At 33.5% G+C, this 21,205-nt stretch overlaps 1 protein-coding gene across 3 annotated transcripts in view; it reads left to right on the top strand.

The window, feature by feature from the left end:
* The window catches only part of LOC108570023 (synaptogenesis protein syg-2), a gene marked incomplete at its 5' end in the record, with an annotated part of 74,968 nt that overhangs the window by 22,818 nt on the left and 30,945 nt on the right, over window positions 1-21,205 (top strand). For all 3 annotated transcript variants that reach the window (XM_017931831.1, XM_017931832.1, XM_017931834.1), the window contains 1 exon segment: window positions 15,176-15,308. In XM_017931831.1, the coding sequence (XP_017787320.1) occupies window positions 15,176-15,308 (133 nt within the window).

Genomic DNA, 21,205 nt, shown 5'->3' on the forward strand with positions numbered 1-21,205 from the left:
TTTTTTTATTCAAAATAGAAAATATTAGAAGTATATAATAATTTGCGGATCATTCATTTTTATCATAATTATTTATTCAATTTTAAACATTAAATTTTATTATGTCCTTGGTTCACCCCCAGGGATGAAGCCTATTCTCTTTCATCTCTCTCCTTCCAATGTTTTCGATTGAAAAAAAATGTATGTTAAATTTTCCCAATTGTTTGTTTGCCGCTTTGCGCAAAATTCCGACGAATGTATTTGTTTGCTAACGGGACAATTTGTTACCCGTACGTGAAGTAAATTTATTTTACATTTATTGCCCGGGCCGAAAATTTACAGCCGACGTTCGATGGATGCGGAGGATAAGATAAGCTTATCTCAATTTTATTGTCCAATTACTCGATACTTGGATAAGATATACACGTTCCAAGCGCAGACCCGGAACGGCCATGGTTAAATATGGATTCGCTGCCTCTGTGAGTGACGTTCCATTTGTTTTCTTCCAACAAAGAACTTACTGTAAATTTCTGCGTCTAACTACTTTATCTTAATATTATTTATAACTTACCATATGAAGTAACAATAAACATTCACATCCATATAATTCATGTTTTTGATTAGTATTATATTTTTATTATTATTTAAACTCCATTGAATTGTAATGGTTCATACACGTTTTATTTTAAATGTTTTGTTACTGATTAAAACATGAAACGGAATAGTCAATAGTGTATACACACATTATCGAAAAAGCTTTAAATTCTGTACAAAGAAAATGAATTTAGCACTCGCACATTTAATGTAACTACAAGCATGGTGGAACATTGATGTATGAATTTAAATTGATGACTACTCTTCTATAAAGAGGCATTTAGTCTGGAATCAACAATATTTATTTTATGTTTGTTGTAATTAATAATTCAACCTACTAAAATATTAAATTATTTATATTATTGTATTTAAATGTAACCTTTTTCGGGATTATAATTGAAATAAGAATTAATTATTAAAATATTTAATGCAACACATTTACATAAAAAAGACAGAAAATATGTACTGCAATAAGCAAATACATTAATAAACTATGTCACCTAAATGTATAAAAATAAATTTGAATCGATAAAAAGATTTTGATTTATGTTATCAAATTTATGGTAAAATGTAAAATAAATGTATTTTTTTTGGAGGAATAGTATTTGTGTACTAAATAAGTATTAGGAGTTGAAGAACCGAAAGAGTCTGTGCATAAAATGGAAAAAGAATGAAAGAAAAATGCGAGATTAAAAAGTCCTGAAAGACGTGTTGTGCAAGTGGCTGTAGTCGGTGGGATGGGAAAGAAGGAGGCGCGTTGAAATAAAGTTAATTTCGCATTTCGGTGTAAATTTTCCCCGAAAGTTCTCCAATATATCACTTAAAAGCATTCTTCCGTACCGGGACCTGACAAATAAAACAAATCCGGAGATTTAACGTGGCGCGCAAATTTAGGGTCCTCCCTACATCACCATATGTGTCGCATTCCGGCCGATACGTCGCGACTCCATGGGTAAGAAGGACTACGACTGCAAACACACTCTGCAGACCGAATCTGGGTCTCCGAAATTTTACGATCCGCATCCAAGGCAGACCCTGGCAGAGCGCGCATTCGGGTTTTGGGATGAGGAGAAACGTATATCCATCCCGACGACATGTCCTCTCGCCTACAGTGGAATTGGTGTCACGGATTTGCTAAGGATCGAAACACTATCTATGTGTGTATATATATATATATGTTTGCCTTTCCTAAACCTCCCTTTTTATTGTCTTCCGCCTGGACACATTTCTTGCCGACATCAAATCACATGCGGCTAAGGAATCCGCGATCGCATCACGCGGATGTGTTGGCTCAGCATCCAAGAATGAAAAAACGGATCATTTGTACCAGTTCAAACCTATGATCTCAGCCAATTGGAGTACCATAATTACAATTAAATGACTGCTCCGGAAAATTGTGAATGACACAGCTGAATTATGTAATTCATACATTTATCCATTGTCGAGAGGTGGCGATGCTAAACACGTTTGATCCATCAAATGTACCCCCACCCGTTTTGTTGTCTGCATCAAGCATCCTCCTCTCAGTTTCCGTTGCTTCTCCGGTAATGAAGTTTTAATGCGTAAAAGTTCCGCGCGTTGCTCGAGGCCGGCTCTTTGTGTCCACGTTTTATTAGAATAATTTAATGATGGTGCCTGCTTGCCATCATACCTGCACATCCTCACACATGCCCTGTCGGAAATTTTGCAATTAATAAGCTCACTTTTAGTTTAAATTATGTGGACATTTTTAATTGTTTCTTTACACCCCAAATTAGGTTTGCTTACGTCAATTAATATAAAAGTCTCGTTATCTAACATAAATAGTGGCCAATAATATGCTAACATGTTGAGGTATAACAATTGCAGAGAACATTTGTTTATATTTTTGATAATTCAAAATGGAGGAAATGATGAAAAGCATCAAATGACGCGCTAAATCTAGTGTTGCGCTACCGCCGATAGGTGCTTGCGTCTGGATTATAAGAAGAAAATGAATTAAAAATGGCTAATGACTTTTTTTATATCTTAAAGTAATATGCGATGTTGTTTGAATTAATCCAGTTCTAGATAATATAGATTAGAATTTGCTCTTAGGACTATTTAACTTCAATATATCTTCTGGTATATATATATATAGATTATAATTTCCGTTTTGTTTTACTGTGTATTACACCGATGTAAACTGTTTTTAGTATAAGAAATATTGGAGGGAACAAAATGTATCGCCTGTGTGGGTTTTCGACACATAGGACAAGAAGATAAATTCATCTCACATTTTCGACAGCAGCCGTGTCCGCACAGGAAAGCTACAGTCTTCCTATTTTCCACGCAGATATTGCATGAGTTCCTCTCCACTATATCGTCCGATAGTTTAATTTCAAGATCTTTGATGCGCTCATCGATAGGAACCTGCTTTTGATATGGAATGATAAGCATGCGACGCGTGAAGCGTTTTTCGATGTGCGCGCCACATTTCCAGCACTTCTTCATTATCGAAGAGCAAGTCTCACATACAATAACGTGTTTACATGGATAGAACTGCACATTTCCGTGTGAAATATCAGAGCATAACAGACATTCTCCTGCTCTCCTAAAGGAGGCCTTGATCGCAAGAACTTTTACTTCATTTAGTAAGTCTTGGAATAACTGGTTGTCTTCCAACTCCAGTGAGCACCTCCTGATGAAACGAATATAACTACGCTTGTAAGTTAAAACGTAATTGTAACAACTGTAGAGAATCGCGATATCACCGTCATTTGTTATATAGTGCACTTTGCCCGTTTTACCGTTAAACTGAAATGTAAGACACTGTTAGATGGTCAATATTCGAATACATTAAATTGTCTTACTTCTTCCATTCTTGTAGTACAAGGTGGTTTCGTTAATTTTTTAAATTGTTTGATAGGTGCACATAGTTGTACGATATCCCCAATGCGGAGAGGGAACAGGAGGCCTGACTTCGTCGCAATAAATTTGTATTTTTTGTGACCTGTACATGCATATAATATATAATTTAAATATTATACTTTGTATTTTTTTTACTTTACCTAATATGGGCAAATGTTCTGGGTAATAAGATTTTCCGAAGAAATCTCCATACAGTGTGAGTGATTCCGAAAAATATCTCGTCGGCAATCTATGTCTGAAATAATAGAAATGGATTAGATTTAATGAGAGAAATTATGTACAACAATAAAATTTCTTACGGATCTGATTTAGGAGTTGTATATCTAATAAAGGAGTGTTTCAAATCGTGTTTCTCGCTGTTGTAACATAAGTGACATAAGTTTACGCAATAGCATTCGTTGCATGTGAACCTCATACCAACTATTCGTTTTATTTTGCAATAATTACAATGAAAATCATGCTCGTGACCTTGAAATGAATTGTCGTAGACCCTCAGTTCGTACATATTTTGACAGCCGATTCGGTAACTTCTTGTTTTACCATTTGACCATCGCACAGCGATACAGTTCAGTGGTTCGTCTTCTCGATATATTGTCTCCCCTGTGTTTCCTTCTCCACTATCTAAAAATTTAAAAAACAATGCCATTGAAAACTAGTAATATTTGTTGTTATTTAAAGCAACTTCTATATCGCATGATACTTATCGTAAATTTGAATAAAAATCTTGTAAATAAGTAACACATTATATATCACGATTATTCCTTGATTTATTTGTAATAATAAATGTGATAAATTACCTTGTACATCCCAATTCCAGCTTGGACCTCTAACAACGATTAGCTTATCGTTTTCCATGAGTTTCGAAATATTTCACAAGCACATTTACTAGCACGTTTACTTCACGAAGGGTTCTAGGACAATGAGGAAACGAGGCAGATGGTTGCAGGTACTTTTCGGGTAGGTTTTTCTGGACTGCATAGGAACAGTTGGTACCACCGCAATTTCTAGGAAAGAAAGTTATCAACTTTTCATGAAAAACAAAAAGATTGATACATGCTATAACTTCTGCGCATAGAATTTTACGTAAAACAAAACAAAACTTAATTACACCTCGAATATTAATTGGAATTATAATATATGCAAAACAGGTAAAATTACTTAATTCCGTTGTAATCTCTGTACATTGCAGTATAGGTTACTGCCGGGTGTAATGGCTTTCGTTCGCCGATTCCCCATAACATGCAAGTTGCTTACAATATTATCATGCATTATCGTGATTGTCTCGTTGAGGTAAGATGAATTATGCTTGGGGGTTTCCGCAGCGAATATTTGGTATTCTAATTGAAGTTTAATAGTCTATTATACGCCGCCAGTAATTGGCTGCACTGCATTTGTATTGCGGTAAAACTGTTCAAAAGGGCATTTACGTGTTAAGCCATCTTGTCCAAAAAAAAAGAAATTCACTATAATATATGCAATTTATTATAAAATAAATTTAAAAAAAAACTGCAGAAATCAAATACAATATATCTTTTATTTTAACGTTGCAATCATCTTAGTATTGGTATATAAAGAGAAAATGAAAATTGACCATAGACATATTTCCGAGAATGGGATTACAGATTCATTGTTCGGCAGCTGACTTGTTACAATTCAGGTAGTTCGTACCCAGTAAATAGCCGAACCCGGCACAGCTGTTAAATAATAGAAATTGCAACGTTCATTGCAACGTTCATGTATGAAAAAGTAAAAAAATAATACATATTTATCAATGGTTACGGTTAGTACTTTTAATAACGGCAATCCGAATCCTTTCATCCGAGAAGAATTTTGTCGAATATAGAAAATCAAAAAATATAATGACATAAAAAAATATATATTTTACATTTATTTGTTAGTTTGTTTATTACTTACATATAAAAATCTTATTTTCTATTTTATTCTATAAGATTTATTATTTGATATATTTTTTTATATTTCGTGTATCTATTTGTAAACAATTTAAATTTTCAGTTAATGTTATTTATTTTGTAGCCGTAAACAAATAAGTGAATGAATAATTATAATTTACTATTTGCTATTTAATTTAAATTTTCTATCTACTTATAAAAAGTCAATGGAATTTCTTTTGCAGTCAACGGTAACTTATTTTTTTTATATTATTTGAAATCGGTAAAAGTACATTTTCTGATAATAATGAATATCGGTATAGGGCCTTTTGGTGTTATGATGCAAAAGGGCAGCTGCATCAGGCGAAAGGGGCGGCAGAAGTAATGTTCACACACAAACATTTTGGAAGTCGGTCGCCCCCGTTCACACATACAAATTTTGGAAATTGACAACGCATCACAAATAAAGGGGGATTTTATGGAATTTCTAAATAATTAAATAATGATTGTTACGCAAGTCAGACAAATTTGTGACTTATGTCGTATGGCAAAGTGTGGAAGCAGCACAAATTGCGACACATCTAAATATTCACCATTTTTGAGAAGTTGATCGGTATATAGAAAGGCCATTGTTATCGCGGTACGCAGTCCGCTCTATTTTTCTTCGATCCAAGCTCTTCCTGCGGCGTCCACCAGATTCTACGTTAATTAAAAGCGGCAGGATAATGAAACGGCTATACATATTAAACTACGTTCATATACATTTTCTCTTCGCACCGAACAATGTATTGTTGAACCCAAGGAAGTTGCTATTAAATTTGGAATGTGATTTTAGCCCGTGTCAGTTTGCTTTGCTTCCTATACAGAGAAGGTATTGTTACACCGGAGCCGCTCATTTACATACACATAGTCAACCAAACTCTACCCTGTCCTCACGCGAATAGATTCACGTTTCTCCCCCCTCCCACCACCATATTCATTCACACACACATACAGAGAAGCTTTGCGGAAAATGCAGATGGACGGTAATGATATCCAGTAATGAATTGAGATTTTGTTATTGTTGTATAACATAAACATACACACGGAGTACTTCGACGAGATTTGGGCTACATGGCGGCTTGTTAAATATTCAACACGAAAATGTTGGGACGTCCCGCATTACCACTTTATCAATTAAATTTTGCACTTTGCATATATTGCACTTCGTTTATGTAAACTAACCCATATCAAATTCATAATAAAAAACATACATTTGATTTAGAACTGCCATTAGCCTTATTTAGCCTTATAGTGCAGGTACATTTTTTTTATATTAATTAGAAGTAATATCATACATATTTTGGTCCTCTGTGGTTAGGATAAATGTTCGCGAGAGTACCATAAATATTGAATTGAATTCGTATCTTGGGGGTTTCCAGAATTTTTTATCGTCCGTAGGGACTACGAATTAAAGCCATTTTTGGCGTGAAAGATTAATCCGCAATCGATATAAAGCACCCTCCCAAAAGCACCGAAAAAAGAAGTTAAATTGACGCGAGAAGAAAGACAAAATAACACAATTCCATAAGTGTCTGGAGGGTGTATGAAAGATATATTATAAAAAGATTTCCGAAACTTAATGTATTAACTTGTTGAATAATTTATTAAATGATTGTAGGTCGTGCTTTCTCCATTGCGAGACCGTGGCTGGAAAATAAAATTTATTATTTCCATTCCATTTATTATAGCACTCTTTTTCTTCTCCTCGCAAGGAAATAGATTTTTTGTGGATTCGTGTTAATGAAATTGAGATGTAAATTAATTTACTATATCTGAATCGTTTATAATTTATACAGACTAAATTAATTCTACGTATTATGATATAATTAAGTCACACACAATCACAGTCAATTAAAGCAACGAGATCTTCAATTTAAATAAACAAAATTGCTCCTAAGACCGAAAACCCAATTATGTTAAATTCATATTCATATTCATTTTTTCAAATAAAAAAGCATTCAATCGATTCAATTTCAATTTAAAAAAATATAACTGGTTATCGATGTACATGAAAAATACTTATTAGAGATATCGAAATAACATGTTATGCAATGAAAGCCAATGTGTGGGTGAAAGGAGATCGGAAATAACAGTTACTGAAACAAATTTCAGCATACGACATTATTTGTTATTCTGCGGCGGACGTGAACTTGTATAACAATACAAGAAATTTGGCCGGATGCATTATGCGATGTACACACCAACTGAAGGATGCATTTCTATTGTGTATTGTATCATGCGGTCTCCTATTTACATATGAAGATTTTCTACGAAATATGAACATTCTGCATACGCTTTATACATATACAAATTCATACGCTTTTATTCGTATTTGAGGAACGTGAATTGAAACCAAATTCAGTTTTATTATTTTTAAATATTCCAATTACATTATGATAATGTTTTGAATGATATTATTTTAGTTATATAAATTTGATTTTATTGGCTGTCAAAATACTTTCAGTGAAATATAACGTATACTATGAATACACTATTTAATTGTAAGTCATATATAAAGTAAAACCACGCTTAATGAGTTTAATTCGTTCCAAAATTTCCAGATTTTTACTTGTATAGTGAAACATATTCAAAAATACACATAACATGTATACAAGTTTTAAGACTGATATAAAAGGCGCGCAATCCGGGACTTCTCTTCTCATCGTCAATCGTTATGCGAAACGTCGCTCGTATTTTTGTTACAATTCATTTTGCTCGTTAAGCGAAATGCTCGTTAAGCGAGTTTCTACTGTATATATTTCACTGAATGGGTGCATAGGAACAGTTCCAATATTTCAAAATGAAAAAAATCTATGAAACTATCTTTCAGTCGAGAATCCCGGATCTGCCGCCATGTTTGACAGGGCCAGGTAATAATATGAGAGGGTCGTGCCGAAAAATATTAGGTTTTAGGACGCGCCAGTGCAGATTGGTGCAGATTCCGACCGTATGTGCTTCCGTTCACAAGTAAAATGTAGGTTTATAAGGCACCACCATTTTTCTACCTCGATGCGTCTTAGTCCAACTGCGATGTAAAAATCCGTTTTATTGAAAATGAGCGAACCGTGTTCGAGTTTGCAATCCAATAATCTCATTTTCTTGTGTGAAAATTTGATGTAATAGTATATCTTCCTTTAATACAAAATACAATTCCATTTGGAATAAAGCAAAACAAATAGCAATTACAAATTGTGTAAAAGTATGAGTCAAATCTTAAAAATATATCATGTGATGACCTTAAAATTGTATAGACATCATATGATAACACATTAATTGGCATGCTGAACAATAGATCACATTGTGCAAAGTTTTCTAGCATTCCCGGATTTTCCAATAATGGCGATGGGAACAAAACGATTTGAATTTGTATCGCATTAAATCAATTACTTCGCGGCACAATCCCGGGCGAATTCAATTTTATGTTCGATAACCAATTGCATTTAAAATCAACAATTACTCCATGCTGCATAATGTACTTTTGATTCCAATTAACGTAACTTTGTTACGAAAACCGAACATCCATTTGTAAGCTTCCATTTGGAAGTTGCTTTTAGGCAACATTTTTTGGGTTCGAATCATAGAATCATAACAATTGCGCACTTTGCCACCTTCAATATTTAACGTTGGCTAATGCAACTCCTATTATTTATTTGTTAATACTGCACGGTTTACATAGTTTCGATATTACATGAAGGTTTTGTGATTAATCGATCAATCAGTAAGTGAACTAGCAGATCATGCGTGGGCGAACATCGCCGGTTCGTCTGATCAAACATCAATCAATTAACAAAATCAACATGGAGTTTCGCCTTTACAACTTTGGTCGTTCAATAATTGTCAATTATTGTGGTCTCGATAGGCTGAGTTTCTTTCTTCATTAGCGATTCATCTATTAAACACCCTCAGCGCAGTGACTTTGATCGAATCCTTCAACTACTGGTATATTCAAAATATGCACATTGCGTTTAATTGCTGCATCGACAGATCAGAGTTTAAATTTATTCTTTGTTTTAGATAAGCAGTATTTTACATTGTAATAAAAATTAATAATATTTTCGCGTCATGAATATCGCTCATTTTGTTTAAGAGCTTTATATAAGTTGACTTCTCAATATTTATTAAAAACATCGCAATTTTTAATGAAATTATATTGCTTGTAAAATTAAATTAGTTACTACAATTACAATGAATTATTGTTCTAAAATATATTTGTTATGTAATGATATATTTTGTTAGAATACTATTATTCGCATAATATATTTTTTTTATTTTAATTTCTATTACATTTATACATAACTAAATTTCTCTTAAAACAAATCATCTTACATTTAAGTTTAACATTGTCTTATGAAGAAAAATAAAAGATCGTAAAATAAATACTAAATCTGTGTTGATGAAACAGGTTTCACGATTTTTGCAAAGTTTCACACTGCAACTGTGTACAACTATAAACTGCTGAAATTCTCTATTGTTACTTCTGTAAATCTATAAAATACTTATTAGCGATCCAAGCAGGTTATAAAAGTGCTAAGGTGCATGTGGTGATAAACTGTCTCAAATTGTGAAATCGTAAGACGAGGAAATAAAAATGGAATGGAAGGAAAATGCTGTTTGTTATTTGATGTCACTGATATTGTTGAAATAGTATTAACTTACATATATATTAACAATAAATTTAATATATTAAGAAAAGCTTTATGTTGTTTTATAATTCATTCGATTCATTGCAATTTATTAATGAAATATTACTCAATTACAAATATTTATTATTCTATACCTAAAAAAAGGATCTGTAATAAAGAAGCAAGTCATTTTACTCTATTTCATTATTAATATCACTACATTAAATAAAAATTCTATAGAAATTAAATACATACATGAATATCGAAAATTGTTTTATATTGCTCAGTTTTTATTCGTAATAAATGAAGTTGAAAGTATGTTTATTATTTCTGTATATATATTGCCGATATTCTATATAATTCTTTAGTAATGTGCCAAATAATATAAAATCTACGTCGCATAGGTTTGTTGGTATTTATAAATTTAAAAAATATAACATCTTCCATTTTTATACTTAGAATGCTTACATTACAAATGTTAAATATAAAAACAATAAATATGTTTAAATACATAAAAAGAAACATAATTTATTGAGTATATACTCCTACATTCATATAAAGGAGATTGGCCAAACTTTTTCCGCTCTAAACTAATATTATTATAAATCGATAATAGTTTATTAAATGTAATTCCTTTTATGCTGGCCGTTCTATAGCATGATGTAAAAATTGCATCTCGGACTGTGAGAATTTTTGAAACTATTTGGTGCACAGCGTAATGGTCGAGCGTTATCATCATTATAAGAAGTTATCTTGAAACAGCGGTCCAAAATTGCTTTAAATTTTGTTGATGCAAGTTGCAGCACAGTAGTTTGCTGATGTTTGGTAGTTGGGTCCGACGATTTATCCATCCCGCAGCCGACCGCAATGACCCTATGTCCGCAGGATTTTGCCGCTGCGATTCATGGCAGCACACCATCCGCGTTACATATGCCTCCTCTCATCCCCTAGTGCTAATGACAATGACCTGATGTCCAACCAGCAGGACAACGACGCGAACCGCAGTCATTTCCTGATGGTCGTCGCAAAAGAGGAAGCATTTTTTCAAATTACTTTCATAGTCCATCATTTATATAGTTTGCCTTCACCGGTAATGGTGAAAATACTAACAACGCTGCTTATAAAATAAAAGAAACAACTTCGCATATACATTAAATTGTATTCAGCACCAGCACCTACGGTAATGAAAACTCAAATCTATGTGGGTCAGGTTGTCTGGCTTTTTCTCCGAATTATCAATAAACCTCACGTAATAGCATTTTTCCAAATTACATTCTCATCCAAGGTCATAAGACCATTTTCTAATTAAAAAAAAATTGTTTTTAATCTTCTCATTGTATCAAAATGTTAATAAATTCAAAATGTTGTATAAAAGACTTTTTTTATTTTTATCTATTTCCCAACCAGGCGCATGGATTATTTTTATACCTACAAAGGATGTAACGCATGGTGTGATGAACGTACCGGTAAATAAATAGTGGTTCGGTTAATTGCGGAAGGACAAACTAGATTGAGTACACATGCATGAGTATTTTTACTTTGTAATATGTTTTTTTTTTAAATTCATTTACATTTTATTTAAATGAAAGAAAATGTAAATGATAACTAAATGCTTAAGTCGCTCTTCTCACGACCAATGGAATTCGGTTCGATTCGAGTCATCGTTCAACATGAATGGACAATAAAATGAATGAGATTCAGCATATGAATCTCCGTCAGTCGATGGACAATGACAGTATTGGAATCTCAGAGCGTCAATATACTACTGAAATTAGCCTACCTACAAGACGATTGTCAACCAACAAATTAAAGAAGAAAATAATGGTAAAAACTGTTTGCTAAAACACAAATATCAACCGTCATAATATATAATATATTGCATAGTTATTAAAACAATATTTTCTATATTGAATAAAGTTTTTGATAGTGTTCTAAATATAAATATTTTTATATCATAATTAAAGTATAAAATAAAACAGCTTCATACTGAGAGAAGTGGTTGTTTATTTAATAATCTCTAAACTTCTGAAAATTCCTCTAATTGCCAAATTCAAATTGGAATTAATTTTTCATATAATAATTATTAATTGTATATTTGAAACGTTCAAAATATGATATGATTAATTTTAGTTGTCGATCGATTTATTCTGAAATATTGAAAAACTTTTAACAAAGAACAATGGAAGAATGAAAAAGTATAATATTTCATGAATGCATAAAAGGAAGAATTAGATTAGATTTGGGCGTGGAATTCTTGTTCGGAAACGAATTACTTATTTCGCAAATATTTGTGTCCCGGGTCCAAGCTCTCCGAATTAATTAAAACGTTTTATGAACTATCCCAGTCTACAGTGGCTTCCTCCGACGGTAGTTTCCGTCCCGCTTTACTTCTAATTAATGTTTTACGAAGGGACAAACGGTGATATTTTATGGCAACGTTCGGTGTCGTTTTATTTATGGCACCAGCGTTCCCGGATATTATAAAATGCAAATTTAATTATTAATTGCAGCGACGGAGCGCAGCCCACGAGAGCGTGAAATTATTGGCGGATGCGCCGGGCACCATTCATCTATCTCTTTGGGTCTTTTTGCTCCGTTCCTTATACCTTACCTTGGTTAACAAAATTTCAATCGCCTCATTTTGTCGCTTCATCGTATACAAATTCTGATGTTATTCTGCATTAAGAATCATTAAATATTGCTTTTAGTTTTCTAATATGATTCTATCAATATTTGATTGCAACTAAGATCAAAGAAATTGGTTCATCCGGACGTTATTTTTTTATTCGGTGGTTGCCCTGAGCGCAGGTCAAGTGGGTTAAAGGTTTGAGATCACGCAAGTGGCGAAGTTGAACTTTCACCTCGTACCCTACGCTATTCCCTTTTTCACTTCTCATACCTCATCCTAATCGTTTCAATAACTGATCCAAAAATGTGTAATTTCTGCAATTGATTATTTCGTTGACGTACATTTTTCTAAGTTGATCCCTGCCTAACGGCTCCTTGAGATCCAGTGAAACTTGCGGTAATCTAGATTAGGTGAAATCCGCCCAGCATCCACGATCCCTTCCATTATGTATACCCTTTATAAATTGAGCTCCTTCCCCTGCAACTAGTCTGCGTCGCATTTTAAAATAAGATATATTTCCGGGATCCTTTTTTGTGCGCCCTCGACTAACGGTGTGTACTTTTTCCTCATCCTTGAGAAAAAACCCGCAATTTTTTATCATTGCCAATTATGTATCTAACGTTGCTCCCATTTCACACCTCGCTGTCTCTGCTTCTGTCTATTTACGTTCACCGGCTTTACCGCACTTATCATTTCTGAGGAGACAAGTAACGAATTTGCTCCAAGGATATTATTGATTTAGAGAGAAACATCTCTGGTGCAGCCACCTGCAGCAGCTTGTATATCCCTCGACGAATGGCACCCTTCTCACTCTGTAATTTTATTCCCGTTACAGATAGAAATTAACAACCACCAACTCACATACTTCCCCTTCAGATATTATTTTGTGTTACTCTTCTATAAATAAAAAGAGTTTTATTAAAAATGTACATAACCCGTTTCGAGTCAATATAAATTTCCTTTTTAAAATAAATGTAATATGTAATATTTTATAACAAATAATGTATTCATTAACTAGTTTATTAAGTTTTTTATTTGCAAAGAGAGGAAATAATTCTGAAAAAGATGGAGTAGTTGTTGATTGAAAGACTTTTCGTTGAAAGAAACATCCTCCAAAGACAGCGCAGCAGATGATCGAACTCCTTAGGGAGTTTTAGTGGTGGAGAAATTTAAAAAAAGAATTAAGGGTAGATATCAAACTTTGCATCTGCCAAACTTTGCATCTGCAAACAACGAATGGCGAAGGTAGATTAAAATAAACTATCATTTATTGATTATTTTATCGTTCATACAGACATAAAGAAGAAATATTTATTTTTATAATTTTGATTATAAAAATATTTAATTGCAATTGATGAATTGATTTCAATAGCCTTTTGTGTTAAGTATAAAATAAATAAATCGTATTCTAATTATTTATAAACTGTCTTATAGAGAATATTTGCTTAAGTAATTAAATTTCTGGGCGTCCGCCCACCGCGCTTCTATGATAGAAGGGTTTAAGGGACGATCGAAGGACTTTCATTTTATGACCTAACAATAAGAACAATGGAAATAGGGCCACGCTATCCTCCCTTTATGCCCACCTGTATACAATAATCCTGCAAGATTCAGACTGCTTTTCTTCATAATTAAATGCTTTTGTCTTGTTTCGCCGCCCACATACACGCACAAATACAGACGCATGCAAGACGTTTATTCGTGGGAAGGCGAAACCCTTAGCTCGCTGCCTGTATTATCTTAATTAACTCCACTAAGCAAGGCCTAATTTATTTATGGTCTCGTATGCAGGAAACTCCGAGCAGGGAGTTGGTGTGAAAATTAAACGCTTTTCCGTATGCGCAATTTCATTTGTGTGCATATATATATATTTTTTTTCGGTACTTCTGGTTTTTGTTTGTTAAAGGGCTTTCAGTGAGTCCAACTGAATGGTCATGCTTTTTTTAATTGATTTAGCTCATGTCGTTGGGGCCGGTGCGAAAGAATAAAAAAAAAATACGTTTTCACAGCGAAATGCGAAGTGATAAAAATTTACCAACTCGGACAGACGGGCTGACGTACGAAACGGAAAACGAGAGAATATGTGCATTCATGCATACTATATATATCTTTTTTAAATTTGTTGTGATAATTGATGAAAGAAATAAGTAATATAAAAGCTCTTATTATGCTTCACATCATAGAATATCTTATTTATATTAAATAGTCTCTTTTTGTCGGAGAAGAACAGAATAGTGTTGGTATGTAGGATCCTTTAATGGAGAATATATTTCGCAAATAGAAACATCTGAGTTTTCTACAACTTTTTATGGTTACTTAGGTGCCCCTGTGTCGGCAGGTGGAATATTTATAGTGACTCAACCATTCGCTTGTCGCGTTTTCTTTACTGTTCCCTGTCTGGGGTCTTTATTAAATTATACATGCCCTTAGGCGTCCAACGTTTGGTTCCTTGTGCATCAGATGGACGCCTCAGGTGATTCGAATACACCAGTTTTCTTCGTTTCTTAAGCATCACATGTTGCATGTTTCAGATGGGATTGTTGCTCACGTCCAGGCCATCGTTAAAGGAACGGCCCTTCTGCCTTGCGACCTCACACCACCCACACCAAATGACAGCATTGTGCTCATAGTCTGGTACAAAGGAAAGCACACACCCATTTACAGGTAACTATCTTCCATTATCTACTTTATACTTAATTTAATACCATTGGAACTAAGTTAACATTTCGATTCCACAAAAATACAAAATACATGTTCTCTATTTTTAATTTACCGTAAACAATTCTACAAAACATAACTAATGAATATAACTTACATACAAATTAAGACACTAGTTTATTATTAAAAATATAATCTAACATATAATCTCGTCTAAACTGTAATATTATTATTTTGTTGTTGAAAGGGATATTAAGAAAGCAAAAGAAGAAGTTGTACCAAATGTGAGCATCAATTTGCACAAAAGATTACGTCTTTTCTATTATTTTTATATGATGTTTACAGAAACTTATAAAGAAGTAGAAGATTAAAGTCGAGAAGTGATTACAATAAGTGACGTGCGCTTTATCTATGATATCCAAATGACATATAAAGGAATAAACATTGCGAGCGCATCATAAACCTGGAAGATACAAATATAAAAGAGACAGAGATATTTGGTATTTAGATTAGTGCTCTTTGTTAGATGTCAGTAACACAAATCCTAAGCTACCTTTTCAGTATAGCCCATATTATAAACGTAATCCCCAACAAGAGACGGTCATATTTTAGCGAAGTACGCACGCAGCGTACATAAAGGAAAGGACTATTAACTATCCGCGTTATTTTTCATAGCAAATGCCTCCGTCAGCCCTTTCACCCACTGTTTTGGGGTCGGGGAAACCCTCCGTCTGGCGGCTGCATTACATTCCACGAAAATCTTTGATAAATGATTGCCCATCAATTTATGTTCATGCTAACGCCTCCAAACACCAGCTTTGTACATCATATTTTTGCAATTGACAAATGGCCAGTGCAGCTCGCCCGTTCCTTTGTGACGCATATTTTAGAAGAATGTGTATATAATATACTTATATTTACTCTAAGCAATTCATCTGAATCTAAAAATGTCATCTGCGCACAATATATCCAATTCCTCAACTCCATTAGGATAATACAATTTATAGTTTTGTTAAACTTTAGGATTTCAATTTCTGAAATTTAATTTATAATTTATATTGTTTACTAATCGTGTTTTAAATATTTTTTTTATTTATTATGTCATATTATCATATTAATTTTGTAATCTATTCCTGCGAACATTAATTAAATCTAGTGGCGGTAGACATTTGTTTTTTTTTGGTAAACTTCCCAATAAAAGTTTTTACCATTATATTCATCTGCGATTTACTGGTTGGATATAGTCTTGCAGGTTAATTTCAGTAGTATATTGATACTCTGTGATTACACTATTCCAGTATCTGCTGCTATCCTTAACAGTCAGTGGCCATTGACTTGGTTTGAGGTCCATATGCTGAATCTCATTCATTTTACTGTCAATTTTATGATGAACAATGGCCCTATTACTGCAAGCACCCAGAGGGCTCACAAAAGGCCTGGCTTGAACAGGATCCGAACCGGCGTCCACGAATCATATTTGTGTTTACTTAAGTTAATGAAAGTCGATTTTTTTTATGAAAATATATATATACGCCTTTGAATATTTCTTCAAATGCCGCAATAACGTTTCAATGTATAGTATTATGTAACAGCTTTAGCTGATTGTTAAACGGGCAGATATGTATACTTCTGCAAGTGATTTAAATGAAGGGATTCTTGGTTTCCATATTGCATAATTCGTTTTGCGGCGTTCTACGATGGATGCACGTATGCAGACCGAAAAAGACCTATCCCTATGCTCTATATACAGAAGCGTACACCCGTCGAGATTTTCCCGTAGGGAAATCTTGGTCCAGACACGTTGAAATCAGCAAGAGGTATTTGGGTGGTCGCAGGTTATAACCTGGGCTCCGCAAACCATTGGCGCAGAATGATCATCATCACGATCGTCGCAGTATTTGCTAATTTGTTCAAGTATATTTATTGGGTCATGGTCATAATGACATTTTACCCGGTGGAGTACGGCTTGGACACTTTGTACGAGAGCGTAATTGAGATTTATCGATCAAGAGTTTGCATAAATAAGAAAACTTTTGGAGGCCGTTTATGAAATATTGATGAAGGCATTCGTTCCGTTGCGAAGGGCGGCGCTACTCCCACACCCCATTTCCATCACCAATCCCCCCTTACTCCCTTTTCCACCGATGTACACAATGTTGAACAGGATGTATTGTGATTGATGGCCGCCGTCCCCCCTGACGTTCCGCGACGGATTAACCAAACAATGAGATTATAGCGTTTTAACGTACCGAGAGGAGGAAAGTTTAATTGCGCATCAAAATTCAATTTCGCTTCGGTGATATTCTGCTGAATAAAAGAGTATCCACATAATTGACATCCTGCAACTTGCCTATTATTACTAAAATTTTATTATTCATCGTCAAATTCGTTTTTCCATTTTATTTGAATACCAAAATAAGAATAAAAGGTGGGACAGGTCATTTGTCTGCACTGAAAACACGCATAACGCTTCATTAATTGCTGTGAACAATATATTTCGTTCGTGTACATTATGTAATGCTATCAACAACATGACTAGAGACATAAATGTGTCTGTCAGGCATACCAACTATTATTGATCATCAAATGACAGCAACACTTATCAAGCTTATATATATTAGTTAACATTGCTGATAGACATTTTATATATTATTAAAGTTGAGCCTCGGCTACACTAATAACCCCATCAAACGCTTAAATTTTGACTGGCATCAGGCGTCGACAGGACGCAGCTAAGTGTAGTGAGGCTCTTCATTGCGAAGGATTATTAAAGTTCATATAATGTCAGCATATTTGAATTTGGTTTTTATATATTATCTTTTATATTTTATGAAGCAAAATACAAGTATATTAAGCGTGAACACAAACATTTATTAGAAATACATATGATAGAGATTATATATTTGAATATAAAATTCAATAATAGTTTGATTTAAAACAAGTTATTAGATAAAACAAGATAGTAATTTTAACTTAAAACATGTATCTATTATCAATAGAATCAAGTTAATACTTTATATACTTAATATAGACTGAACAGAGAAATATATATGAAAATAATAATAATAAACAAAAATAGAGTAAATGAATCTAATAAAATTGATTTGCTTATGATTAATATACGATACTTTATACTAAATGATATGCTGTTATATATTGTAATCCATTTCCTCCGGTAAGCGGTGATTCTCGGTCACGTAAATATCCGTGACCTGGCTACAGCCCCAGCGTTTTCATTGAGCGACGTGAAACTTTGATTTAGAAGTACTACTTTAAGTTCAAACAACTTTTAATATACGTTTATCGTTTGAGATTAAAGTATTCAACTATTTAAGTGGTGTTGGGCATAGAGTTCAAATTTCAAGTGAATTTTCTTCATAGAATATTATTTTTTTTAATTAGACAACAAATATGATTTTCATAAATTGTATTTCGAACACGTTCACAATTTATTTAATAATTGGTAAATAAACGATAGAAACATTCTAATAGTTTGTTCATAAAAAAATATCATTTTTTTGTAATTTATATAAATACAAAAAAAAATAAACGTGACTCAGCCGAATGGTTGAGCAAGTGAAGCTCATCATCTTTAAATTACTTTTTTCAGCACAATTAATACGATCCCACTTTCTAAAGATCCCACACACTAAAATACAAACCATGCAAACATAATAGCCACGAAAGTAATCCTACGTAAACGAGACGTTTTTAATAACAATTATTGTTAAGAAGAATTAATTAATTAAATTGTGAGCGCTGGTTGAAACTTCTATTTGGGAAAGTTTACTAAAATATTTTTTTAATTAAAATTGAATCGAGATAATCTTTTTTTTTTTACAAAATATTATTAATACGGATGCAATAAACTGAAACGTTTCAAAATATATTGCAAAATGAAAAGGTAATTCAGCTGAAAGTTATTTCAATTGCAAATGTATAATTTAAAAATGGATGGATGTATTATCTGAACATAGATAAAATAAGAAATTGGGCATTTGCTTCAGTAACTTCCGTAACAAAGGAAACAAAATATGTAAACATAAAAACGAGGGTGAACCCCCTTCGGATGATGAATAGATTCCGCTTGGCGATTGCAGAAATGTATTTCTCGGATGACTTGCATCATCGGCAGACGTGAAGTATAAATTCTGCATGATTTTCAATTATTTTGGACCGGTCGGTGAGTCATAAAACATTTTGATGTTATTAAATGATACTAATGTATCGAATGGACTTTAATTAGTAGGGATGCCGTTCCCTGTTATTGATCACGGAATGAAATATGAAATTTATGCGATCGCGTCGCACTCGCACATTTTTTTCCATTTTACGATCGAGCTCTTTTGTTCCGGTCAATAATTAAAAAGCGCGGTGTAGACCGTAATTGAAATCGAGCCATCTGCAGCAGAGGGCGAAGATTTAATAAGCACGTTGTGTACATGGGGCGAACAGAAGACAATGTCTCCGCGACACCATGCATAATTCATACACCTAAATAAATATAAACCTGGATGGATGATATCATCATCTAGTTAGAGCCCGGAGATTACATCGCACAATTTACACAGAATAAGAAATAACCAGAAGGCACGAAAGAGAGGATGGTATAAAAAGGAGAGGGTTAGAGATGCAGAAAGACGCGTACAAACAGGAAAAAAAGGATAATATCCGTCCTGGACAATTAACTAAGAGATTATTTTTTTAATATTTACAAATATAAACTAAGCTACCATTGAATAATAAATAAATGTTTTCTGCAAATGTGTAGACACAACGAAAATCACGAACATTAAAACGAGATTATGCCTTGAATTTAAATGGGGTCCAATTACGAGCCGATTTATTATTCCATCTCAGATTGTATGAAATATGCTTTTGTTTTGGATCATACATTGTCGGTGCCGATCCGGTCCAGCTGCATGGCTGTATCTTTTGAATTCCGTTGAAAGGTTTTCGAACGGGATGATAAATTACGAAGGTCTTATTTAAAGACCGCTCCATCATAATGGACTGTCACTGGAGTAAATAATTAGAGGCCGCACGCATTCACGTAAAACGGACGGACATTGGAGTGATTGTGGTTGGTCATCATTAATCAATAGGTACGATTGTCGCTGCAGAATTTTGTTATGTTTCGTTTCCGATGGACAAGCACGAGAACCCATTACGAGAAGTCTCCGCTGCACTATCGAGTTTTCACCGCTGCGCATTGCGCGACGTATAGCGAAGCCACGTGAATTGGATACGGATTTTGTCCCATTATGAACGGCAATATTGGTAATTACATTCCCGCGGTAATTTCTGCAATTACTCTGCTAATAACTTCGTTCCGCTGACCGTGTTTCGGCTATGGTTCCGTTATTTGTTGCAGGTTATAACGAAACAAAATCATCGCAAAATCATATCAGTATGTATTGTTCAGAATATTGTAGATTATCGTGACATATCTTTCAATAAAAAAAAACCTGCTACAACTATTTCTTCATAACTTTTGAATATGTAAGGCAAATTAAAATTTTATTTATATATATATTTAATTAATTCAGTACATCTTACATGTAAATGTTAATCAGTACATTTTACGCTTGTTATAATTATATAACCCTGTATATAACAGAATAAAAGAACATTTTCTAAGCAGTTCATAATTATCAGTAAACTCCAACAGCGAAAAGGGAAATCAATATTAATTTCAATATTAAAATTACTTTCTCGTGTTGTATTTGTAACGTTCTATATTACAAACTAATTTACGGCAACTTCAGGACATATTACAAACTAAAAATACACATTCATCATGCAAAATGCAATCATGCAATATTTAATTATATGTGTTAATTGGTCTAATAATCACGTAATTGTTGTAGGGATTAATGAACGCAGGATGAATTCAAGGTGAA

This window comes from Nicrophorus vespilloides, unplaced genomic scaffold, assembly GCF_001412225.1.
Source record: "Nicrophorus vespilloides isolate i.1.1-1 unplaced genomic scaffold, Nicve_v1.0, whole genome shotgun sequence".
Classification (NCBI taxonomy): domain Eukaryota; kingdom Metazoa; phylum Arthropoda; class Insecta; order Coleoptera; family Silphidae; genus Nicrophorus; species Nicrophorus vespilloides.